General features: G+C 39.4%; 1 protein-coding gene across 5 annotated transcripts in view; it reads right to left on the reverse strand.

Moving 5' to 3' along the window:
- Nucleotides 1–249: 249 nt before the first annotated feature.
- Nucleotides 250–27,285, reverse strand: part of AP4E1 (adaptor related protein complex 4 subunit epsilon 1) — a 93,759-nt gene continuing 66,723 nt past the window's right edge. For 3 of the 5 annotated variants that reach the window (XM_029238354.1, XM_029238356.1, XM_029238352.1), the window contains 2 exons: nucleotides 26,524–26,666; nucleotides 20,503–23,095 (listed from right to left, as the gene is read on the reverse strand). In XM_029238354.1, the coding sequence (XP_029094187.1) occupies nucleotides 22,889–23,095; nucleotides 26,524–26,666 (350 nt within the window). In that variant the 3' untranslated portion in view covers nucleotides 20,503–22,888. Of the gene's footprint in view, nucleotides 295–20,502; nucleotides 23,096–24,742; nucleotides 26,667–27,285 lie in introns of those variants that run through there. The other 2 variants (XM_029238353.1, XM_029238355.1) reach the window with 2 other exon arrangements.

The raw sequence follows: 27,285 nt of genomic DNA on the forward strand, positions 1-27,285 counted from the left end.
ACTAAAGAAAGCCCACACACAGCAACAAAGACCCAATGCAGCCAAAAATAAAAATAAATACAATTTAAAAAAATTAAAAATAATACAAATGAATGTATATACAAAACAGAAACAGACTCACAGACATAGAAAACAAATTTATGGTTACCAAAGGGGAGAGGGAGGGCAGGAGGGACAAATTAGGGGTATGGGTTTAACATAAAATATACATAAAATATATAAGCAACAAGGACTTACTGTATACCACAGGGAATTATATTCAATATCTTGTAATAACCTATAATGGAATATAACCTGGAAAACAAACAAAACTGAATCACTATGCTGTACACCTGAAACTAACACAATACTGTAAATCAACTATACTTCAATTTTAAAAAAAGATTTTTGACTGTAGATCTAAATTCGTGATTTCAGAAGGGAAAAGCTTTAAGCCAGAAAATGCAAGGTAAAAACCACAAAGACCAGTGAACTGCACAATGTGGGCCCAGGTAGTCAGCCAGTCACCAGCTTAGCAGGGGCTCACTGCTATTCAAAGTTAGGACTGATCTTTAACTGAGACATACATTTTAAGCTGAAACGTGTCCAACTCCAGTAATGTATCTCTGTAGAGATAACAGGGTAATATGCAAAGTCATGAATAAGTCACTACCGATTTGAGTCAAATATCATGGGAAACTATCAGAATTACTTTAAAATATATTAATAAAGCCATTCCCCCAACAAATGGGGCATTTTATGGAATTCTCAAAACCTTCCCCTGCATTGTTTGAATCATCTTTAATACATATCTTTACACAGTATATTCCATGCACCTTGGTGTTGCGAACTCACCTTTTTATTTTTTTATTTTTAGGCATTTTATTTTAAATATAGCAGTGTGTAAATGTCAATCCCAAATTCCCAGTCTATCCCTCCCTCCCACCCTTCCCCACTGGTAACCATAAGTTTGTTCTCTAAGTCTGTGAACTCACCTTTTTAAAAATAGCTTTATTGAAATATAATTCACGTAACATACAATTCGCCTATTTAAAGTGTAGAATTCAGTGGCTTTGGGTATATTCAGAGTTTTGTGCAACCACAACCACAGCCAATTTTACAACATTTTCATCACCTCAAAAAGGAACCTGGTACCCTTTAGCTATCACCTCCCAAACCCACCTCACCTTACTAGCAATATAAAAGTGGCTCGCCCCTCCCCCACAAAATATCATAAACAGTAATTTATCAATATTGGAATTGCCCTATGATTGTAGATTCAGAGCAAACAAATCCTGATGACACCCATGACTAAGACTCATTATGCTGAACCAGGTTGAGCCTCAAGCATCCTCTGTTGAAGACAAGCCTCATCAGCCTCTGCATGGGGGGAAGGGGGGCGGATTCAGCTAAGTGTAAGGAAGAGTGGGTACTGAAGTCTCGAACTAGTATTGTAGAACCATCTATTTCTCTCTTTGATTCTATCAGGTTTTGCTTCATGGCTTTTGATGGTCTGCTATTAAGTGCATAAATGTTTATAATTGTCATATCTTCTTGCTGTATTGAACCTTTTATCAATATACAATGTCCTTCTTTGTCTCTTGTAACATCTTTGGATTTAAAATCTATTTTGTCTGATATTAGTATAGCCACTCCTGCTCTGTTTTGGTTTCTATTTGCATGAAGTATCTTTTTCCATCCTTTCACTTTCAACGTATTTGTGTCTTTGGATCTGAAGTGAGTCTTTTGTAAACAGCATATAGTTGGATCATGTGTTTTTATCCATTCTGCCAATCTCTGTCTTTTGATTGGAGAGTTTAATCTATTTACATTTAAAGTAGTTACTGATAAGGAGGGACTTACTTCTGTCCTTTTGCTATTTGTTTTCTATATGCCTTATAGCTTTTTGTCCCTCATTTCCTGCATTTCTTTCTTCTTTTGTGTTTAGTTGATATTTTGTAGAGAAATGTTAAAATTCTTTCTCATTTTCTTTTGTGTATAACTATTTTCTTTGTGGTTACCCTGGGGATTACATTTGACATCCTAAAGTTATAATACTGTAATTTGAATTTATACCAGTTTAACTTCAATAACATACAAAAACTCTGCTCCTTTATAGCTCTGACCCCACCCCTTTCAGTTGTTGATATCACAAAATGGCATCTTTATGCATTGTGTCCCTCAAAACATAAATAATTCTTTTAAATGTACTAGTCCTTAGATCATGTAGAAAACAAAAAGCGGAGTTACAAATTATTGTTACATTAATATTAGCTTTTATAATTGCCCATGTATTTACTGCTATTGAGATCTTTACTTCATAAGCTTCAAGTTACTGCCTAGTGTATTTTTTTTTTTTTTTTTTTGGCTGCCTTGGGTCTTCGTTGCTGTGTGTAGGCTTTCTTTAGTTGCAGTGAGCGGGGGCTACTCTTCATTGCGGTGCGCGGGCTTCTCATTGCGGTGGCTTCTCGTTGCGGAGCACGGGCTCTAGGCACATGGGCTTCAGTAGTTGTGGCTTGTGGGCTCTAGAGCGCAGGCTCAGTAGTTGTGCAGCACGGGCTTAGTTGCTCCGCAGCATGTGGGATCTTCCCAGTCCAGGGCTCAAACCCGTGTCCCCTGCATTGGCAGGCATATTCTTAACCACTGTGCCACCAGGGAAGCCCTGCCTAGTGTCTTTTAATTTCACCCTGCAGGACTCCCTTGAGCATTTCTTCCAGGGTGGGGCTAGTGGTAACAAACTCCCTTAGCTTTTGTTTTTCTGGGAACGTCTTAATTTCTCCCTCACTTCTGAAGGACAGTTTAGCCAGATATAGGATTCTTGGATGATGATTTTTTGTTGAAAACTGGACATTTGAATCTAATAATGTGTTAACTTTGGAAATCAGGTTCTCCCCTTTCCCAGAGTTTGCTAGATTTTGTTGTTTCTGTTGTTGTTTTATTGTCATAGGTTGTCTCTGTGCCAAGCCTGAGGTATAAACCTAAGGTCTTCTCAGCTCCTTTCTGAGCTTGCACTTTTCCCTGGGCATGCATAGTCACTTTCTAATTTTCCCCACATATGAAGGTGATTTTGAATGTCCTTGTCTTTGATACCTGGCTCCCAAAAAGGAAAAAAAGAGAAATATGACGAGGGGAAGGTGCCAGTTCTCTAAATCCCCTAGAAGTCACATCAGCTGGAAGATGAGGGACTTAACAGCAATGGTGGGAGGTACGACAATGATCACCTGCACCTCTGTGATCAGAAGGAGCAATCAGTGATCAGAGCACAGATCCCCGATATTTGGAAGACAGGGTCCTTTTTGCCCACCTTGGTTCCTGCAAGCTGTGCGTAAGATGCTACAGGGACATGCGCACAGCTGCCTGCCACGTGGCTGGGGATAGGGAATGGGTAGCTACTACTGTGCTAAGAGCTGAAATTGACCAAAATTAACCTTTCAGGTCTTCCTCTGCAAGTGACAAGCCTTATTCAATAAACTCCGGAGTTCCAAAATAGTTATGTAAGACAAATTCTGCCAGTGCAATTGTTATTCTAGGTGGGGAAACACATTTCCTGTTGCTTCTTACTCCACCACCTTCCCAGAATCCTCCTTGGCACATTCACCCTTGGGTCCCCTGTCTGTTCACCCCATGCCCTAGCACATCTATATATGCAGGACCTCCAGTTTTCCTGTTCCACCTCCTACCTGGGTGTTCAGACTATTGAAGAGGTCATGAATTCCTCAGCAAGGGGCATCACAGCCACATGTCAGGATTTACTGGTCCCAGAGAACCAAGCACCCACCTCTTTAAATCTCTCAACTCCTCCTCATTTTCTCGCAGTCATATATCCTGTTACATTTTTGCCTAATTTTCTGCCAATGTGATCAAATTCCTGTGAAAAAGAGAGGGATCTTCATGCTGTGTGTGTGTGTGTGTGTGTGTGTGTGTGTGTGTGTGTACACACGTGTGGATATACCAGCACCTTCTTCTAAATCACAAAACCATACCAAGTTTTGGGTTTGGCTTTCTTTTTTTTTTTTGTGGTACGCAGGCCTCTCACTGTTGTGGCCTCTCACTGTTGTGGCCTCTCCCGTTGCGGAGCACAGGCTCCGGACGCACAGGCTCAGCAGCCATGGCTCACGGGCCTAGCCGCTCCGCGGCATGTGGGATCTTCCCAGACCGGGGCACGAACCCGTGTCCCCTGCATCGGCAGGCGGACTCTCAACCAGTGCGCCACTGGGGAAGCCCTTTTTTCATTTTTTTAAAGTTAAATTCTGTCAACAAATTTCCCCCAAGCTCTCTAACTACGGACAGTAGGGTTGTTTGAAGGATTCTTGGCAAAACTTAACATCTGCAAGAACTTGAACAAGGAAAACCAGCCCATGAGCATGCATGCTTGATGCCTCTGAGCCTGGAGCAGGTCCTCCGACCATGACTGGTAGAGAGAAGTGGTGACATGTCGCCTCCCATCTCTCCCCTCACTGCCTCTCACCCTCTGAGTGATGTTGGTCTCACTTGTGGACTAATAAACACTGGGTTGATGGGAGGGGAGACTGCAGGCTTCTTTACCCTGAAGAGAACTGCAGCTTGACTGGGCTGCTGAACTGGGCCTTTGTGAGGAAAGAGTTCCCCCGGCTCTCCTCCCCCACCTTGTAAATGCCCAGGGAGAAAAGGCCCACAGGGGAGTGAGTAACCCTCACAGTCGTGGCTGGCCAATTCCTTGCTTGCCTGTGAGTTCCCAGAGGAAATGCAAACAAATCAGACTACGCTTGGCTGCTGGCCAATGAATCTTTTAACTTCTTCAATAAAAAGTCTTTAAAACTTTGATTCTGACCCAAATCTGCTCTAGCATAAAAACTGCTGGGCCTCAAGTCTCTCTGTTGAGGGAAACAGTGTGTCTGTGGCATTTGAATAAGGATGTTTATCTCAGAAATGGTTCCTTGAGCTCTACTAGGTTCTAAAATAAGCTCACTGCATCTCATTTCAGCCTTCAAACCTTCCTGAATATCAGGTGTGTGCTTACCTACAACCCTTATAGCAGTTGTTGGGTGAATTTACTTGTGAGTGCTCTTAACTCCATCTTCTTTCTTTGTAAGCCCCCAATTTTGCTTTGTAAAAGGGCCCAGAGGTTGCTGAGTTTCCACTGAAACCAGGACAAGAGAGAACAAACACTCAAGCAGGAGGCACTTAAAGGGTGTTGGTCACTGGTATTCGCTATCCAAAGTGGTCCTGGAGCTACCACATTACAAAAAATAAAAAATAAACTTAAAGAATTGGTGAGATATAAGGTATAGTTTTGTTTTCTTTTAGACTAAATGGTAAATTAGACTTTTTTTCATTCCCCCTTTGTTGCCGCTTACTTCCAAAGCAGATTATATGGCAGATACCTGCTCTCTAAAGCCACATCTCCTGCCCTTATAAACAGAAGTCTCAGGAGGAGGAAGAACCAAGTTTTCCAGACCTAGACATCTCTCCTAGTCTCAAAACAATACTCTTACCACCTTTACTGCCACTTCTTCCTAGAAATAATATTATTGAGTTCACTTTGAGCCTTTGAGAGGAAGTCTGGAGGAAATCAGTTGCCAGCAAACCACTAAGTAATGGTTTTTTAATCTACCCTGTCACCAATTTACCTATACAACATGGACATTCAAACAGCAGCTGAACCCTCGATGTGTCTCCTGGGTATTGAACTTGAACCTCCTCAACCTGAAATCTGCCAGCTCCAAACCTGTAGCATACCTGGGAACCCAAAGCCATCAATAAGGTTCCCCAGAAAATCTCAAATAGCTGGAAAAGTAACTGGGAGGAGAGGATTCCAAACTCAAAGAGAGAAGAGAGAATCACAGATCAGACCCCAGGCATATTTTTTCAGAAAACTGGCATGAGCAATAATTGTTAACCCATTTCTGTATTTGCTCCCTTAATTAACACCTTCACAGAGTCAACCCCAAACTGTTCATTTCCACCTAAATGACTTTTAGTGACAATAGATGGGAACCAACTCCATTTCAGAATTAATTTCCTTTAATGGCACACTTCCCGACGTGTCACAGGGCACTGAGTATTATAAAGTAACATTTTTTGTTACTGTTAAAGTGCCAGTTTAAATTTATATATGTACATAAATGTGCTGAGTCTAGTCTGTTAGGTCACCACCAAATCATTTCTAAAGATGAACACCATTAACCAGAGCGGGGGAAAAAGAGGTTCTAAAGATGTCTGCTCCTCGCATTCCCAATTTAGGCATCCTTTCTCTCTTTTAGCCTGGTGGCTATACACAACACACATTATTTTCCCCCACCCCACTTCCACCACACACACACACACACAATTTACTTTAGTCACCCATTAAACAATTTCATTCTATCATAATGTTTGTGGATGAAATGTGATACTTGACCTCATTTTGTTCTGTTTTCATTATCTTGTTACCACTATATTGAAATATTTACATGGAAACTTCTAAAATTGGTCAGAACTTTGTTGGAGCAGACAAATTATGAAGCAGATGAAATAACATATTCGTAGATATTTATAATGTTGTAACTTTCTAAAGCACTATGAGGTCAACTCCTCATATGAAAATAATATTGCAAGTGCTGGTATTTATGGCAAGTCATAAATGACTATGTTGGATGCCTATTTTGGGTAATGGCTTTTCGGGTTTTGGAAGAATCCCTCACTGTAGGTCATTTTATTTGACATTACTCCTTTCCCTGGGGAATTTCTGGATGACTGTTTAAGGGCAGGCTGATCCTGGAGGGAGGCAGCCAAGGCTTCATATAAAGGGGTGTGGTCATTGTCACCTGCCCAGGTAAACAGTGGTTTCTGTTGTTCTCAGGTTGTAGCAAGTCCTATCTCAGGCTGTCTTGAGGCAGTTGAGGATTCACAAAGCTGCGCATTTGCTTCTGCTTCCCCTGTTTCTATCCTTGTTCCCTACAAGAACTAGAACCTGACTGCTTTGGAGCTCAAACACAATTGCCTGCCCTCTCATTTCTCCATCTCACCATCCCTGCCCTCTCCTGAACCATTAACCCAAATTCCTCCTCTATGCTACAATTTTACCCCTAGAGAACAGGACTTAGCTATTCCGTTGATCAGCAGACCTTGCTTGGAAGCCCACTTCAGAAAAACAAATAACAGAAAATTTCCTGCTGTTTTCAATCTATGGTCTCTCTGAGCCCATCTTGTTTCACTTCTGGCTTCCCAAATTCTGGTCCGTTTGAGAAAACGACAGTCTCTCAGCAGAAAGGACTGACTTAATGTAAGCACCACACACTTGGAGAAATTTTAGGAGTTCCTAGGGAAAAGCCTAAAATTCTAACATTGGGACTCCTTCTTTTGAGTAAAGCATCATATTGCCATACATTTCTGTGCAAAGTTTAAATATTCCTGAGAAGGATACACAGTAATCCATTATCATGTCTAACACCTTGGCACAGCTGTAGGTCAAATAGCTAGCTGTTTTCTTGGAAAACAACGTAATGGAATATTGATGTGGCAAGTTTTGATAGAAGATAGAGGACAGGGTATATAAAATACAGAAAACCCAGGAAGGCATAGCGCAGTAACCCTAAGTAGATTCCCATAATGGAATGATGTGGGCAACATTAAGCACCTAAAGATTATGACAAAAAGAAAATAGAGAAGAGCTCTGAATCAATCAAGGTTCAGTCAAGAAAACAGAAAGCACTCCAGACATTTTAAATGAGAGAATTTGGTACAGGGAATTGATTATCAAGTTGATGAAGGCTGAGAGGCCTAACAGGGTACATTAATGCACCCCATAGATTGGCAATGACATGAACCCAAGCTGCCACCAATCCCTAGGGCTGAAGGGACCATAAAAAGAGGGAATGTTACTCTCAAGAGCTAGGGTATCTTTTTTTTTTTTTTGGTGGTACGCGGGCCTCTCACTGTTGTGGCCTCTCCCGTGGCGGAGCACAGGCTCCAGACGCGCAGGCACAGCGGCCATGGCTCATGGGCCCAGCCGCTCTGCAGCATGTGGGATCTTCCCGGACCAGGGGCGCAAGCCAGTGTCCCCTGCATCAGCAGGCGGACTCTCAACCACTGCGCCACCAGGGAAGCCCAAGGGTATCCATTTTTGAATAAAAATTTGAAGTAGATTTTAGGCATGTTCTCACTTCCATTTCCATGTAACCCCTTTTTTCAGGATTCCCAGCCTGGGGGTGAAGATCTCTTTGTAGATTACATAAAAGATTAAAGAAAGCCACTGTACCCCCATGGAACTCAGTCTAGATCCCATTTGGCATCAAAGAAATGTTGAGTCTTTTCAGGTCTTTGAATAAACGTAAAGGACAGAAATGAATTTGATCAACCCTTGCCCCAGCTGCCTCTCTCCCCCAGTCCATCAGAGGTAGGGCGACCATATATCCTTGGTTTGCCAAGGACAACCTCAATATATGCTTGTCCTGGTATCACATCTTTTTAGCATATGTCCTGGAATTTTCACCTTTTAATAAAGTATTATTAAGAGGTAAAACTATAAAACTCTTAGAAGGAAATATAGGTGAAAAATCTGCATGACCTTAGATTAGGCAATGATTTCTTAGATATGACACCAAATGCACAAACAAAAAAACAGATAAACTGGATTCATCAAAATTAAAAACCTTTGTGCTTTCAAAAGACACTATTAAGAAAGTGAAAAGACAACCCACAGAATGTGGATAGTATTTGCAAATCATCTGATAAGGGTCTTGCATCCATAATATATAAAGGACTCATGACTAAACAATAAAACAACAAATAACCCAGTTTCAAAATTGGCGAAAGGTTAACAGACATTCCTCCAGAAAAGACGTGATGTTGAGCACATGAAAAGATGCTCAACATCATTAGAATTAGAGAAATGCAAATCAAAATCACAATGATATATCACTTTACCCACTTCACACGCTAGATATAACAAAAATAACAGACAATATAACAAGTGCTGATGAGGATGTGGAGAAATCTGAAGCCTCATGCATTGTTGGTGGGGATGTAAAGTGGTGCAGCCACTGTGGGAAACCATGTGGCAGTTCCTCAAAAAGTTCAATATAGAGTTACCATATGACCCAGCAATTATACTCCTAGGTGTATACCTAGGAGAACTGCAAACATATATTCATGTAAAAATTTATACACAAATGTTCACAGTAGCATTATTCATAATAGCCAAAATGCAGAAACAATCCAAATGCCCATCAACTGGAGTGGATAAACTAAATGTGGTATATCCATACAACAGAATATTAACAATAAGTATTGTTAAATGCTACAACATGGATGAACCTTATGCTAAGTGAAAGTAGACAGACACAAAAGACCACATATGGTATGATTCCATTTTTATAAAATGTCCAGGATAGGCAAATCCATAGGTATGAAATAACATTAGTGGTTGTCAAAGGCTGGGGAGACGGCAAAATTGGTACTAACTGCTAATTGGCACGGGGTTTCTTTTGGGGTTGATGCAAATTAGATAGTGGGGATGATTGTTCAACATAGTTAATATACTAAAAAACACTGAACTGTACACTTTAAAATGATGGATATTATGTTATATGAATTACATCTCAACAAAAAATGCTAAAATTTAACAAACATAGTCTTCAGAGAATATTATCAACAATTTCAAACTTATTAACTATAAAATATAACTTTGAAGAAGATTACAGGCAACTTTGAGGAAAAAGTTAATAACATATCTTTCAATGCATTCTTCAGAAAAACACCAGTGACATATCTTGGGACAGAAATGGCTAGGAAATGTGAATATGTTCCAAGAAAAATAATTCTACTTATGTTATTTTTTTTAATGATCAGATAATCAGTGTAAAGATATAAACTTTTGCTTTGATATACATAGATTTGTGTTGTTTTTTCCCCATCCACCAATATAACAAAAGCAATTTGTTCATCAATGAATATTTCAAAAATTATATAATTCAAATTATATTTAAGCCATCATTCACTTTTAAGTGTCTTAGTTTCCACCACAGATTATATGATCACCCTACTTAGAAAGAAATAATCCAGAGTAACAGGTAATAGCTCCTCTGTACCCTGAGGAACCAGGACACTGCACACCCTTACAGAGGAGAAGGTCCCCTCTGAACACACTGTGGGGCTCCTGCAGTTACCTGTGTCCCTACCGTCACTGCTCTCTGCCATTGGATAGTTCTCCCAAACCGAGAACTCCCTAAGGGCAAGGACCCGGTCTCATTCTCCAGGAACTAGCACGTAACTGACCTATAAAAGGTGCTCGAATGATGAAAGGGAAGAAATAAGGGGAGGAGGAAGAGAAGGAGGGAGGATTACCCCCACTTGCTCTATTCCTGCAGGCCCAATCCTCCAGAGGTCGTGCCCCCCTCTGTTCTCTAGTATGAGGTCTGGGAAGAAGCATGAGAAGCCTGGTGTGAGAACTGGCACTTGCTCCCTCTCCTCTCTGGGCTTCTGGACTGGCAACAGTACCTCCCCGGACCCACAGTAAGGCCTCACATCCAGCCTCAGACAGACTGCCCTGCCCCAGAGAGAGATACGCATCCCCTGACCTCTGGTCCTGAGGCCCTGGGTGGTCTGATAATTCTATACTATGCCCTGTTGAGAGCAGTCAGGACACAATGGCCAAGAAACTTAGTATTAAGAGGATCTCAAGTTGATGTGGTTGAAATAATTATTTCATTGAATAATTATATATGTACCTGTGTGTGTATCTGTGGATGTATGCTGGATTAGTCTGCTTATCACTCATTTTTGGTGGTGATTATTCTTCTAATAAAAAACAAAACCAAAAAAAAATACCAGTGAATAATCAATTACCAATGATTAATTTGTTAAACATAGTTTTCCTCTGGCTTCACAATTACCTGTTTCAATTAAATAAAATAATCACAGCATTATATAATTTCCTGCCAAATTAATCTAAAGTAAAAAGAAATTACTGTAATTTCTCAGTTTTCTTTAGACTAGCTGGACTTTTATCATTCCGAATGGCTCCAAATCTGGAAGTAACCAAGAAAAGAAAAAGCAAAATGTGTCTCTCTCCAGTAGAAAAAGAAAAACCCTCCCAGTGACAAGGCTTGTCAATCTGCTCACGGAAGTTATGGCACCTTCTTATTGGCAGAACACCTAAAGGGCCAGCTGCTCCTCACCAAAGCCAAGAGGTGTGAAAGAAAAAAAGGAAATAAGAAAATAGGCAGATGGTATTCAAGGACGATCATAAAATCCCAATCTAAGTCCTAACTCTACTGCTAGATATCTGTGTGACCTTAGGCAAGTCACTTAAACTCTCTGAGCCTCAGTTTCCTCATCAACAAAATAGGAAAATAATATCTGTCTTCAGGGCTTTAGGGAGATTAAGCCCATGATAGTGTTTGGAACAAACCTCTGACCCAGTGGCACTCAATAAATGTTTTCTGGTTGTTTTGATGACAAATTACTTTTCATTGGAACCCTTTTGGATTTAATTAGGGGTAGAAAGTCATTATAGATAGTAGATAAATTATATAGAGGAGATTGCAGAATACAAGTTGGGAACCCCCTAATGTAAGGGAAGTTGACATTTTAATTTTATTTTATTTTAGCTGTGCCACGCAGCATGCAGGATCTTAGTTCCCTGACCAGGGACTGAACCCATGCCCCCTGCAGTGGAAGCGTGGAGTCTTAGGCACTGGACCACCAGGGAAGTCCCGGAGGCTGATATTTTAAACCAGCTTTGTACTCTTTAAAACAGAGAGGACAAATAAGTTTCATTCTGAGTGGTAACTCAGACTAACTAGTAGTGGATGCCTGAAGTGCTATGGCAGAAAGGATTCTGAAGCTGAGTCCTGAATCCAGGGGCAGGAGGGATGTGATAGATTGCGATGTCCACCCCGACCTCAGAAGAGGAAGTGAAGGCACATGCCATTCCTTATCTTCTATGCACAAAGGACAAACCTGCAATGACTGTGGTAGTCAACTTGACAAGAGAAACTCAGACAAGTAATAATACTTCTTAAACCAAGATTTTAGTTGAGAAACAATTTATTTTAAAAAAACTAACAGAAGTGCCAATACTGGTAAGATCTATGACACTACAGGGACAACTCCTCATGAATATCCTACTTTTCTGACTTCTGCCCTTGAAACTTGAGGGAGAGGTCGGGAATGTATACTCTTTTGGACAGCCCAGGAGCTGACAACACTTTCAACATTTATAAGTTTCATGTCCTTGGAAGGAAACTTTGAGAAACAACAACCCTCTCCCCCGCTCCCTCACTCCCCAAAATACCTACTATTCACAGACAAATCAGTAGTTCAAAGTCCACGGTATTCTCCCACAAAGAACATTCCCAAATACCACTGCCAATACTGGAGTTTTTAGCCTGCAGTTGTTCCAGCAAAGGCCTCTGCTTGTGCCTTCCTGGCCTGCCTGGCAATGTCTGTTGATGCAAGTCTTCAGAGGCTTCACTTTGATGGGAAGATTTAAGAAGTCCTCTTCTACTCCACTGTTTTCTTAATCAACACTTAGCTGCCACAATAAGGGGCTCTCCCTTTTGATGCTAACTGCACTCCCTAATTATAGGTTCATTATCTTTAATAACCTGGCCAAACCTAAAACATACAGAGGAGGGTTCTGTGTCTACAAAGAGTGACACATGCCTCTCCTTTCCAAATTTTATACAGAATTTGATCAAGTGCCTCAGGAATCCCTAGAACAGGGTAGGAATGTGTCCTTCATGAAGTCAAAACCTGGTTAGGGCACTACCTCCTTCGGCCAAGAGTAACAAGAACTGAATTTACCCTCTTGCCTTAAATAACTAGGAAGCTGGAGAAATTATATGAAATCGTGATTTGTTTAGACTTTGAGAAACAACCAGCAAAAGATTCTAATTTCCCTGAAAGAAGGGGAACAAAAGTAAGGCAAGCCCTGTGATTGTCCCACCTTACTACCTGGAAGCAGTTTCCAGGGCACAGGATAGGGAGGAAAGTTCTAAGAGTTCAGGGAGGCCAGGATGGTTATATTTGGGGATAGAAATAGTTGATGTTTCACCAGCCAAAGTGCCCTCGTGACACAGAGGAAGAATCCTCAGAAAGGTGTTGCCTTAGGGGGGATAAACTAACCCTAGACTAAAGATCGTTCTGGACCAAGCTTAATAAACCTTAAAGGCAGGTCTTGAAAAGATCAATCCGATTCCAAGTACCTTAATCAAGCACCAGAACAAACCCAAACACCATGTAAAAGAATATAGTAAAATCTAGCACCCAACAAGCTAAAATTCACAATGTCTGGCATGTAAAAAAAAAAAAAAAATACCAGGCATGCAAAAAGGCAGAAAAATATGACCAATAACAGGAGAAAATACAATCAATAGAAACAGACACAGTCCCCATGTATAATGGTTAGCACTCTGGACCCTGAAACAGACACAGAAATGCCAAGAGATGCTGGAATTATTCAAAAAAGACATTACAACAGCTATCAAAAATACACTCCAGGGACTTCCCTGGTGGTCCAGTGGTAAAGAATCCACCTTCCAATGCAGGGGATGCAGGTTCGATCCCTGGTCAGGGAACTAAGATCCCACATGCCGCGGGGCAACTAAGCCCATGCACCACAACTACTGAGCTCATGTGCCTCAACTAGAGAGCCCACGTGCTCTGGAACCCACGCGCCACAACTACAGAGCCCACGCATCCTGGAGCCTGCACGCCACAACTACAGAAGAGAAAACCCACATGCCACAACTAGAGAGAAGCCCGCATGCCACTACAAGACTCCACATGCCTCAGCTGTGTGCTGCAACTAAGACCCAACGCAGCCAAAAATAAAATAAAAATCTTTAAAAAAATAAAAATAAATAAAATTACAGTCCATATGTTTAAGAAACTAGGAGAAAACCTGAGCATGATCAAGAGAGAACATGAAGATATAAAAAGGACCCAAATGGAACCTCTAGAGATGAGGAATATTATGTCTGAATTGAAAAACACATTAATAGCAGTTTAGACAAAGGTAAATTAGACATAGGAAGGAGACAAAGACAAGAACAAATAGATATCAAATTCTTCCAGAAGCTGAGGGAAATTCTTCCTTTTATTATTATTATTATTATTACTACTACTTATGTTTTGGCCATGCCACTCAGCATGTGGATCTTAATTCCCTGACCAGGGACCGATCCCACGCCCCCTGCATTGGAACCGTGGAGTCTTAACCACTGGACTGCCAGGCAAGTCCCTGAAATTCTTCCTTTTAAGAAGACATAATTCTCTTGGAATTGCCATTAAAGTTTAAGGAGAATAGATTTAATGTTGCAGCAAGGAAGGAATAATCACTGATTGTTTTTTCTAGATTTGATCTTTTTAGGTCTATAAATTGAGATCTTGGTTGAATGTTAGTTCCAAGATAACACTCTTCCATAGAAATATAATGTAGTCACATATTTAAATTTTCTAGTAGCCACATTAAAAATAAAAATAGGTAAAATTTTAGTAATATGTTTTATTCAGTCTAATATATTTGAATATTATAATTTCAATATTGTTAATATAAAATTTTAATATTTTACATTTTTGTACTAAGTCTTTAAAATCCAATGCTTATTTTATACTGAAAATACATCTCAGTCCTGACTAGTCACATTTCAAGGGCACAGTTACCACATGTGTCTAGTGGCTAACATATTGGGCAGCATAAGTCTATGCAGTTGCATTAGTCAGGGTAATACTAGGTGTTGCAACAAACCTAAAAGTCACAGTGGCTTAACACAACCCAAGACTTATTGTAAATTCGGGTTACAGTCCAAGGAGGTTGATTGGGAAAAGAACTCTGCCTCATTCAGGGGCTCAAGCTTCTTTTAGGCAGTGGCTCCGTTGTCTCATTTCTGGAGACTTTCACCAGATTCTCTTTATCCAGCCACCTAATGAGCAAAGAGTAGGGCATGCCACTGAAGGAGCATCAGCTACGGGCACAAACTCTCTTCATAGCAAATCACCATCATACAAGAGCCCAGCCAAACCACATACGCACTTAAGACCTCTGCTTGTATTACATTCACTAACATTCCATTGGCCATACCAACAAGAATGGAAGGAGAAAGGAGAAGGGGAATGAAATATGCTGAACAAAGAACCGTCACATCATGGACGGTTCAATTTGAAAAGTCTCTGGAAAAGGAGAAATTAAAGCTGAGCAACTGGTGTGTTTCCTTCTCCACTGGTAGTGGTAGCCTTGCTGCTCCCATATTCTCCAAGAAAGACAGAGCATAGATTAATAATAAGCAAAAATATGATATGAAAAAACTGATCATTATAGAAAGTGGCTCAAACTTCATTACTAGGGGCATCTTAATGACCTACAATCTTTTTTTGGAAACCCCTCTTTAAACAGTAAAATAAAACATAGATACAGAAAACCACACTATACAAATGGATAACTTAAATTATTTTTTCAAATTTTATTGAAGTATAGTTGATTTACAATGTTGTGTTAATTTCTCCTGTACAGCAAACTGAATCAGTTTTATATATATATATATATATCATATTCTTTTCCATTATGGTTTATCACAGGATATTGAATATACTTCCCTGTGCTATACAGTAGGACCTTGTTGTTTATCTATCCTACATGTAACAGTTTGCATCTGCTAATCCCAAACTGCCAATCCTTCCCTTCCCAAAGCCCCCTCCCCCTTGGCAACCACAAGTCTGTTCTCTGTGTCTGTAGGTCTGTTTCTGTTTCATAGATAAGTTCATTTGTGTCATAGTTTAGATTCCACATATAAGTGACATCATATGGTATTTGTCTTTCTCTTTCTGACTTACTTCATTTAGTATGATAATCTCTAGGTCTATCCGCATTGCTGCAAATGGCATTATTTCATTGTTTTTCATAGCTAAGTAGTATTCCATTGTACATATATACCACATCTTCTTTATCCATTCATCTGTAGGTGGACATTTAGGTTGCTTCCATGTCTTGACTATCGTGAACAGTGTTGCTATGAACACAGGGGTGCATGTATCTTTTCAAATTATAGTTTTGTCTGGGTATATGCCCAGGAGTGGGATTGCTAGATCATATGGCAACTCTATTTTTAGTTTTTTGAGGAACCTCCAGTACTGTTTTCCATAGTGGCTGCACCAATTTACATCCCCACCAACAGTGTAAGAGGGTTCCCTTTTCTCCACACCCTCTCCAGCATTTGTTATTAGTAGACTTTTGAATGACAGCCATTCTCACTGGTGTGAGGTGATACCTCATTGTAGTTTTGATTTGCATTTCTCTAATAATTAGTGATATGAACATCTTTTCATGGGTCTATTAGCCATTTGTATGTCTTCTTTGGAGAAATGCCTATTTAGATCTTCTGCCCATTTTTTCACTTGGGTTGTTTTTTTGTTGTTACTGAATTGTATGAGCTGTTCTTGTATCTTGGAAATTAAGCCCTTGTTGGTTGCATCATTTGAAAATATTTTCTCTCAGTTCGTAGGTTTTCATTTTTTTTTATGGTTTCCTTTGCTATGCAAAAGCTTGTAAGTCTGATTAGGTCCCATTTGTTTATTTTTGCTTTTAACTTAATAAATGATTAGTAAAGGGGAAACTGTTGTAATACCACCCAGGTCAAGAAATAATACTTTGCCAACCACCCAAAAAGCCACTCAGTGGGCCCAATTCCAACCACAATGTCCTCCCTGCCCAAAAGTAACATCACCCAACATTTATTACAATCACTTACTTGCATTTCTTTTAGTTTTAATAACCAACTATGCATCCCTAGACACTATAGTTTAGTCTTGCCCATTTTTAAGAAACTTGGTATGTCTCTTTTAATCCAAAGATTCCATTCCATCTCTTTCTTTTCCTTATCTGTTGAAGGTCTCTAGGGTTTTCCACAGTCTGAATTTTGCTGACTACAAATTTGTGATGCAGTTTAACTTATTCCTGTCTCCTCTGTATTGTGAGTTGCAAGCTGGCAACTTTATCCAGAGACTTAACAAACTCATATTATTCTACCACTTTGGTTAAGATTATAGGTGATCTGTATTCTTTCATTGGGAGGCACAAAACATCTAGTTGCCTTTTTCTGTGGTATTAACAGTCTTTAGTGTTCAATACCTAGGTACATTAATTCACTGAAGATTGCAAAGTATACATATTCTATCATTTGTTTTTCATTTATTAGCAGGAATAGTTTATTAAGAGATGCTTCTCTTTATCTACCATTTGGTTATCCAATGGTTTAATCTCTTCATTTGCTAGTTTTCAACACAATGAATTTATTCCCTACAATCCTCCAACAGTAAGCATTATGAACTCAAGGATTTAAGCATATTTGGATTTCAATGCATACCTACATTGAAGCTCAAATTATCTCATTTTTGGCCACTGGAAGCCTCTCTTTGTTATGACTTTACTGGTCTTTGATAGATTCTTTGTTACCTGATATAAAAGATATTTCAGGCTCATCTCACATACTTTCTGTCCCAGACCTGGAATCAATCATTTCTTTGGGAGGCCTTAGTTTCTTTTAGTGGGAAATAGTGTTATACTTCAGGACCATAATCTGGGCAGTAGGGGTGTGTGTGTGTGTGTGTGTGTGTGTGTGTGTGTGTGTGTGTGTCCTCAACACAAAACGAGAACTACAGAATTTACACACCATCTTCTATATTATATCTGTATTTACTTTCCTCCACTCTGAGAATACTGGTCTCAAGGATACAGACTATGATAAAATTGAAATACCCCATAATTACTCATTTGTTTTATCCCACATTACACAGAGTCTCAGATAATACTACCACAACTGTTACAATTACCAAAAAAATTTTTTGATTTTGCATATGCTTTTTATATTTCCCTCCTTTCTTTCAGTGGTACTGTATCTGCATTGTTAGTGCATATAGCCATTATATATTATACCTTCTCCCTTTTAATTCTCATTTATTGCTAGTTCTACAAATAACCATACATTCAATGCTCACAACCAGTCCTTATGAATCTCATCCTCGGGAAGGGGTTCATAGGAACGATACTCCCTGACTACTTATATGTTGATAGCAGTTTGTTCTCTTTAAACTTGGAGATCAGTTTTACTGAGTGTAAAATCGTTGGTTCACATCTTCCTTTGAGTATCTAAAATATATTATCCTATTTTCTTCTGGTATAAGCATGTGTCAGTCTGATAATAATCTGACTTCTTTATAAGTTTCTTGCTATTTTTTCTTAGATGACTATGGAATTTTTCTATTTTTAAAAGAGTTTAGTAATCTTACTAGAATGTCTTGTCTTGGTGTTTATCAGTTGATAGTCTCAGGTATACAGTGTACTCCCTCTAGGTACAAATTTTTTTTTTTTTTTTTTTGTGGTACACGGGCCTCTCACTGTTGTGGCCTCTCCCGTTGCGGAGCACAGGCTCCAGACGCTCAGGCTCAGCGGCCATGGCTCATGGGCCCAGCCACTCCGTGGCATGTGGGATCTTCCCGGACCGGGGCACGAACCCATGTCCCCTGCATCGGCAGGTGGACTCTCAACCACTGCGCCACCAGGGAAGCCCCAATTTTTTTTTTTTAAATTGTACTTTCAAGAATGTCCCCTTGAGTTACCCTGTTTAGGATTTGTTTTGGTCCTGTGCTTTGGATTTCTTCTTCAGGAGCTCCTATAATCCATATGTTGGACTTTCTTTGCCTATCTTCAATATTTGATACTTTCTCTTGAATATTTACCTCTATTTCATTTTGTTTAAAAATATCCTCAGGATTCCCTGGTGGTGCAGTGGTTGAGAATCCACCTGCCAATGCAGGGGACACAGGTTCAAGCCCTAACCTGGGAAGATCTCACATGCTGCGGAGCAACTAAGCCCAGGCGCCACAACTGCTGAGCCTGTGCTCTACAGCCTGTGAGCCACAACTACTGAGCCCACATGCTACAACCACTGAAGCCTGCATACCTAGGGCCCATGCTCTACAACAAGAGAGGCCACCGCAATGAGAAGCCCATGCACTGCAAAGAAGAGTAGTAACCCCTGCTCACTGCAACTAGAGAAAGCCCGCGCACAGCAATGAAGACCCAATGCAGCCAAAAATAAATAAATAAAATAATTTTTTTTAAATCCTCACTTTCATCCTCTATTTCCTTTATGGCATTATTTTTTGTGTTTATTCACGTTTGTGTTTCTTCTAGTTTAGTTTACAGTTCTGAAATTTTTAATTTTTATTTCTTCCCTAATTTCTGTCACATTTCTGAGTTTATACAGTACTAATATATGCTGTCCGTTCACATCTTAAATCATTTTTAAAATTTCATCTAGCTTGTTCTGAAACAGTAGGTTAACAGTTTTGATCTATTTTGTGAGCATGTTATACTAGTGTGCTTTTATTTTCTGTAGAGATATTATCCCACGTCTTAATATCTCTCTCCCTCTCTCTCTCATAATAAATTTATATGGGAGTTGACCATAGTATTTTTCTGTTGCTTATATTTTTATAAAATTATTTTCCTAAATATTTAGAGACATACTTGAAAATAGCTTTTCTAACTTCACAAAGCTTTCTTTTTTCTGTTTTTTCTATAATGTTAAAAAATATGGCAACTTGCTTTCTGATGTTTTCTGACTGCTAAATTTCCTCTTTTATCTGGACCCTCTCTTTCCTTCATCTTTACTGTCCCCTCTTTTTTCTTTTTTTCCATAATGATGTTAATAAGCTGATATAAGAAACTGGTAAGATTATGATCACATGAACCACTATGTGCATTACCTCATTTCACAGTAACCCTATAAGGTAGGTATTATTATTATCCCCATTATACAGATGAGAACTGGGGCACAGAGTGTTTAAGTAATTTTCCCAAAGGCACAAATTAGTAATTAGTGAAGCCAAGAATTAAAATCTGATGATCCAATTCAATTTGCAAGTTACCTAATGACTTCCACCATACTTTTCCACTCGGACTTGAGAGACCCTCATCTCTCAAATCCTACCACGCTATCATTTTAAGAGCAAACCTAAGCCTGCTAAATTCAAACACTAAGCTGATACTGCCATAGGACCTACAGCTTTTTATATATTCACACAAGATTCCTCCTCTGTACCTACCCAATCTTTCCAAATAATGCCATTACTTACCTCCCACTCAATAGCTAATTACTTTTAATCAATCCCCATTGCAGGAAGGAGTGTGGGGAAAACACAACCAAAATAAAAATCCCACTGAGGAAGCATGGGGTGAGATAGCATCTAAAACTGGGCTTCTCAAACTTCGCTGCATGTTATAATTACCTTTGGAGTTAAAAAATAACTGGAGCCTATGTCTGACCCCTCAGAGAATCTGATTATGGTCTAGGGTATGGGATTTTAAAAAGGTCCCCAGTCTAGTGGATAGCATGGCGATTATACTTAGTAGTATTCATGTTGTATATTTGAAATTTGCTAAGACCTTAAGCGTTCTCACCACACACACACAAAAGTAACTATGTGAAGTGATGGATGTGGTAATTAACTTGATTGTGGTCATCATTTCACAATATATATTAAATCATCATGTTGGACAACTTGAAAAAAATCACACTGCACAACCTAAATATGTACTTTTTTTTTTTTTTGTCAATTGATGCATTTTTTTCCTCACACCACCAAGCAATTCCAATTCTAAGTGGACACACACTGGCTGTCCTACAAATTAACTCAATTCTGACACTATCTACCTGGAGATGGCACCAGATCTTAGAAATTAAAGGCTGTTTCACAGGACTGCCCCACTTCAGACACCAATCACAAGTCCAGGTTGTCACCTATGCTAATGACCCAATGACTATAAACTGGAAGGTCCCACAACCCACTTCTCCGGTTCAATTAATTTGCTAGAGTGGCTCACAGAATTCAGAGAAACACTTACTTACGTTTATCAGTTTATTATAAAGGATATTCATATAAAGGATACAGATGAACAGCCAGATGAAGAGGTACATAGACTGAGAAACAGAAGCGTCCCAAGCACAGGAATTTCTGTCCTCATTAGAACTGGAGTGTGTCCCCTCCCAGGACGTGATGCATTCACCAACACAGAAGCTCATCAAATCCCTTTGTTCAATAGTTTTTTTAGAGCTTAATCTCCAGCCCCCAAACCTTCCCCTTCCTTGAGGTCAGTGGGTAGGGCTGAAAGTTTTAACTGTCTAATCACTTGGTCTCTCTGATGACCAGCCCCTTTCTGAGGCTGTGTGTGGGCTCCACTCCAAAGTCACCTCAATAGCATTAACTCAGGTGTGCTCAAAAAGGCTCCTTATGAGTAACAAAAGACACTCCTATCACTTCTGTAGGTGAAGACTCGTCCAATATTTGGGTTCAAATCATTTCACCTTTCCCATAGCTCACAAAAACTCTTCTATTTAACCCCATCAACCATCAACTAAGATAAAAAAACTAAATTCTTACATCTTGATATCCATCATCAATGAGAACCAGTTTGTTCTAGTCACTGATATTGCCCTTACCTTTATTAAATTATGTGGTAGCAAGTCAGACCAAATGCCTCTCCCTAAGAATATATAAGCCTTGCCTCTGTTCCTATTTGTCACATAATATAAAGGGTGGAGAAGATGTGCAAACAAATTTCTAATTACTTTTCTCTCACTGAAGCACAAATAATCTCTAGACTCTAGTCTCTAACCATTTGGCATAAGTCCTGTCAGACCCCATCAGGGAAAAAACTTCCTAAAGTCAGCCATTTAGTCACATTGGCAACTTAATGTTTTAAGAAAGGAAAAGTATGCATCCACTTAGGAAAACAGTTTAAAATAAGTAGAGGAAATTGATCCCCTCTCTTGGAAAAAAGTCCATAAACTAGCTGCAACCACTTACAAGGACCCATTATTTTTTCAGCATTATAGGTAAACATGTTTGACTCTCCCCACTGGTAGGCCCATCTGCTCTGCATCCAAGCCACAATCTTTAAGTTTTCACAGTTTTCTGGGACTCATTTTTGTGGGTATCCTCCTATCCTGGATCCATAAAGTTTCCCGTGTGATGCAAATGAGACACATTTCCTTTTAAATAACTCCTTTTCCTGTGCTTCATCCCAGAGGGCCAGTTCTTTCCCAACTTTCCTGACACTATTGACATTATTAATGTCAATATAGTTGTCTCTCCCATTATCAGTTCTTACTTTGATAAAGAAGTGATACTAATATAGCTGGTAAATCTGCCTTATCATATTCACTAGCTCCCTATCTTTAACTTCACTGACAAAATGTCTACTGCTTCCTGTCCTAGAACAAGTTCTTCTAGACCAGTAAAACTTCGTGGACATCAAAGTCCCCATTCTCCAAGTCATAACTTCTAGCTGTAATCACATTGCATTTGCAGAGATCTCTTAAATGACATGGCAAATTATCATGGGACTTAGCCTTAAGCTGGTAAGGTTCTCATCAAGTGGTCATATTTTCTCTCTCCTACCTGGTTCAAACTGGCACGAGCTATTTTCACTAGAACGTTTTTCTGCTGACTTATATCTTTAAACCAGATCAGATCACTTTTATTTCTGGGAGAGCCACAGGATCACTAAAATCAATCCCTGGATGTTACGTGGTCTCAGATTACTTATTTTGAGGGGACAGGTCTCTTTAGTCATTCATTCAATAAACTGAGTGACTATCAGGTACCAGGCAAAAGGGACATAAAAATACACACCTGGTTCCTAACCATAAAAAGCTCATGTCTCTCATTATGCACACACATAACGAGTAACTTCCATATAATCATTAACTCCAGTCCATTTGGCTGCAGGCCACCCTTCTTTTTAGTTACTGCAGTGGGTGTGAGGCATTTAAACCTCCTTTACCTTCTGTGGCCCAAAGATGGGGTTTCAAGTCTCAGAACATTTTTTTTGCTACACAGTCTAGCCAACAAGAGGCATCAGTGAGATCCAAATACCATTTCTGATCTAGCTTTGTGTTTCAGGATACACAATACAGAGATGGCCAGGAGACTCAGAGTCTTTGGACACTAAGTCACCACCTGACTTACCGTGTTTCTTGCATCTTGAGGAGAGGAATACAGAAACAAAGCACTCTGCTTTGAATGCTCTGGTCAGGCCAGGATGAAAGCAGGGGATAGGGACAGGCACCTGAGGATCGATCCATGCTCTAACCTGTCGGAAGCCCATAAAGTTTTCTCTGAACATCATATAGAAAGAGCAGTTATCTTTATTTTTAACCAATTAGATGACATTCTTTGGGGCTGTAATGAGTATATTACTCTTTTCATCCCATTCCAATTGCTTCTGCTCTTTTTAGCTAATGCCTATCTAATTACTGAATAGTATTACTTTTATTCAGCTATTTAGATGATAAAGCATATATATAGACCAAAGAACAATATAGATCACTTAATATTTATTACGTTTAAATGATTTTTTTCATATTACAGAATTCAACTCCAAAATAAGGTAATTAATGCCTGGTAAGCTGTTATTCACTTGCATTTTTCCCTCCTAAATTTTGAAAACAAACACCTTAAAAGACATGTGAATCGGTTCAGTGCACTTTTAGTGACTCAAAATCATGAGACAAAGACCACATTTATCCATTAAAAAAAAAAAACTCGATATTTTAAAATATTCATGACATGAACTAAAATAAAGGAACAAATAAAGTACTGCATTTTCACCACAATTGTTTTGGTAGATGACAGAATATTGTCTTGAATAATGCTCCTCTGCAGAGCGTGTGTGGTGCTTGGCATGCTTGGCACATTAGCACTTGGTAACTGCTCGGCCTCCATCTGCAGTTTTTTCAGAAGGACCCTTACTCGGGGGCCCACATTCCCCTGAGACTAATCTGCCTGACTCCACAGGGACTATTCTGGTGGGAGCCTGATCCTTTTTGCTCCACCTGCTCTTAAGGCTTTCCTGTCTTCCCTTCATTCTCCCCAGATTCACACTTGTTGCCACCTGCATTCTCAGCAAAGATGCCCAGCACAGAACTCACACAGCTGAGTCTCCCCCACAATAGCTCTCACTCCAGATGTTGCCCCTTTACTTGACTAAATTATGACTAGAAGGTAAAGAGACGATCTGCCCACAAAAACTGTTCTTCCTACTTCATAATCACATCTCCTACAATGCAAAAAAGGTTGGTGATGCCTGATCTAGAACTTAAAACATTAGTTTAGGTAGAATATACACTGCTCTAAAGTTCTTTAAAATCTACTCTTTCCTATTACTGTTTGTTTTTAAAAACCATAAAAATATAAAAATGTAAACATTCTACTAAACATTTCAGTAGAAACTGTTACCCTACTTTCTATGTAGTGGGTTTGGAAAGAACAAAAGTGACACCATGTTCCCCTTGGCAGACCCCAAATCATGCTCCCAGCCCTAACCTACCATTACACATTTCCCACCATTAGACAGAGCTGTAGGCCAAGCACGTCTCTCATGAAAACTGCTACTGTCACCCATGAACACCCTGTAACAAAGCAGCACAGTAGCTCACTGTAATCTCTCCCAGCTAGCTGTCCATCTGCTTGCTGGGCACCTTACATCCACTGCTCCACACCCAGCCTTGGTGACCATGCAAACACATGGAAGCAGGGACACAAAAACCAGAAGCACCTCTTCTGCCACACTCTACATTCCTTCGCAAAGTGAGAGGGCACTTCCTATCTCTTTGTCAGAGTATCAGCAGAACCAGGTAGGGTGGGAGGGTGCTGCTGACAGACGCAGGAATAAAGAGAAGGCTGATGAGTCCAGCCACCAGTGTCCACCACTCCCCCATCATTCACATTCCCTTCATCATGACACTGCTGGGAGCTTGAGGATGAATCTGATCTTCTATTCAAAAGAAGAAACCTACTCAGGAAATTCTAGCCACTTCTCATTGCTCTTGCAGCAAGGTTTCACTGTATGTTTTTCAAAAGCATGAAATTAACGTGTTTTTTTTTTTATCAGTAACTTATAAATTAATTTTTTTTAATGCTGCTTTTGTTTTTAGGGAGAGATATGCTAAACACAAATGACTAATGAACTCTATCAGCTTTGGGGAATCTCCTCAGCATCTTTATCAGCTATGATTAATAATGAGATAACCTAAAACCACAATTCCACACCCGGGTGATAAACAGTACCAATTAACCAGAGTATTAACTGCAATGACTTAAAAGTATATTACCTGAATAGTTTCCATGGTGAAGTATCAGAAAAAGTGAAATAATAAATATTTTCCACAGCACCATAAGGTTTTATAAAATACTATTTCAGTTTTTAACATTAATGTATAATCTCAAGATTCTGGTCTATCATTCATATTAGGCTTAACCTCTTTTCTGACAAAGGCCATATATATAGGCACAACTATAACATAAAAATCATATATTTTACTGAAGAACCTGTATGGTATACTTAGACAGTCACTCTTCTGGTTGTATCCATTGAGTACTAGTGGATTCAAAGCCCAGGAAAGATGGTTTTGCCATTTATACTCTAATCACAAATTTTAATTTGCCAAAAAAAAAAAAACCCAAGTGGAAACTAAGATATTTGCCATAACTGAAAAGTCCTTTTATAGCTGTTTGCTTTAGTACTGTGTGCTCTTACAGATTTTGTTTCTATACAATATTTTGTAAATGTCTCTGAGTTTGTAAAACAAGAATACAGTGATTCATTTTGAATTTTAAAAATAAATGCAAGTGGAAAACAACTTTTATAGCCTAACTGTCTGTAATTATGTGTAACAAGTTACCTATAATAAAAACTGTACCGGGCTTCCCTGGTGGCGCAGTGGTTGAGAGTCCGCCTGCCGATGCAGGGGACACAGGTTCGTGCCCCGGTCTGGGAGGATCCCACATGCCGCGGAGCGGCTGGGCCCGTGAGCCATGGCCGCTGAGCCTGCGTGTCTGGAGCCTGTGCTCCGCAACGGGAGAGGCCACAACGGTGAGAGGCCCGCGTACCACAAAAAAAAAGAAAAAAAAAAAAAAAAACTGTACCACAGGTTGGATCCCCCCAATATCCAACATGCTCATGGATCTCCTGAACTATTAGTGTGTGCTGTGTCAACTTAGTTCAATACTGATCTAAGCAAAACATTATTGAAAGTAATGACTTACCTACCAAATAGCATACATTGCATTCCAAAGCCAAATTTGAATTCGATTTGGGATTATTAAGTCCATGTCTCCCCTCCACTAATGCAGAGAACTGAGACTTGGCTTTACTATACATCAGGCAGCACTAGAGTAAATCTGCTATAAAATTATTTATAACAAAATAAATATTTTCAGTCCCTCTACACTAAGTGATATATAAATCATTAGCAGTTTATAACATTAGCTTAGGTCACTGTTTTAGGACCCAAACATACTGTACAATCCTGAGTAAAAGGTTAGGGGTACAGTTTCTTGGGGATCCTTCTTGATCAGGAATCATAAAGAAAACACATAAAACCACACTTATAATAATCCCCATTTTCATTAGAAGTACCATGAGTCCTTTTTACTTTGGTAAATTAGTTTATCTATGTAAACAATTTATTTTGAGGGAGTAAAATATAAGCAGAGCTTCTGCTAGGATCCTTCCATCACCTTTTGACACTGATATAGTAAATAATCAGGAAGAGTAGAGCAGGAGGATCTGAACCACAGGGCTAACATGTCACCATGAACTCGGAAATGCAGCAAGCAGGGGATGGATGGGAGCAGCTGACAGGCCAACAGCCCTTCATTGCCTACAGCAAAACAAAGTGAGAAATTCTTTAATACAAAAAGACTTCAACAGACATTTCTACAAAGAAGATATACAAATGGTCAATAAGCACATGAAAAGATATTCAACATCACTGATCATTAAGGAAATGCAAATCAAAATTAAAGTGAGATACTAGTTCATACCTATTAAGATGGTGATTATCAAAATAAATAAATAAATAAATAAATGTTGGTGAGGATGTGAAGTAACTGCAACCCCTGTGCATTGCTGAATGTAAACGGTGCAGTTGCTGTGGAAAACAACACGACAGTTTCTCCAAAAATTAAATATAGAATTACCATATGACTCAGCAATTCTACTTCTGGGTATCTAACCAAAAGAACTGAAAGCAGGGACTCAAACACAGATTTATTTGTACACCCATGTTCAAAGCAGCGTTATTCACAATAGCCAAAAGGTGGAAGCAACCCCAGTGTCCGTCAAAAGATTAATGGATAAACAAATGTGGTATATTCGTAAAATGGAACAATATTCAGGCTTAAAAAGGAAGGAAATTTTGACACATAATATAGATGAACCTTGAAGACATTATGATAAGTGAAATAAGCCAGTCACAAAAGGACAAATATTGTATGATT

The sequence above is a fragment of the Monodon monoceros genome, unplaced genomic scaffold (assembly GCF_005190385.1).
Source record: "Monodon monoceros isolate NGI ecotype Baffin Bay Population unplaced genomic scaffold, NGI_Narwhal_1 Super_Scaffold_21, whole genome shotgun sequence".
Classification (NCBI taxonomy): Eukaryota; Metazoa; Chordata; class Mammalia; order Artiodactyla; family Monodontidae; genus Monodon; species Monodon monoceros.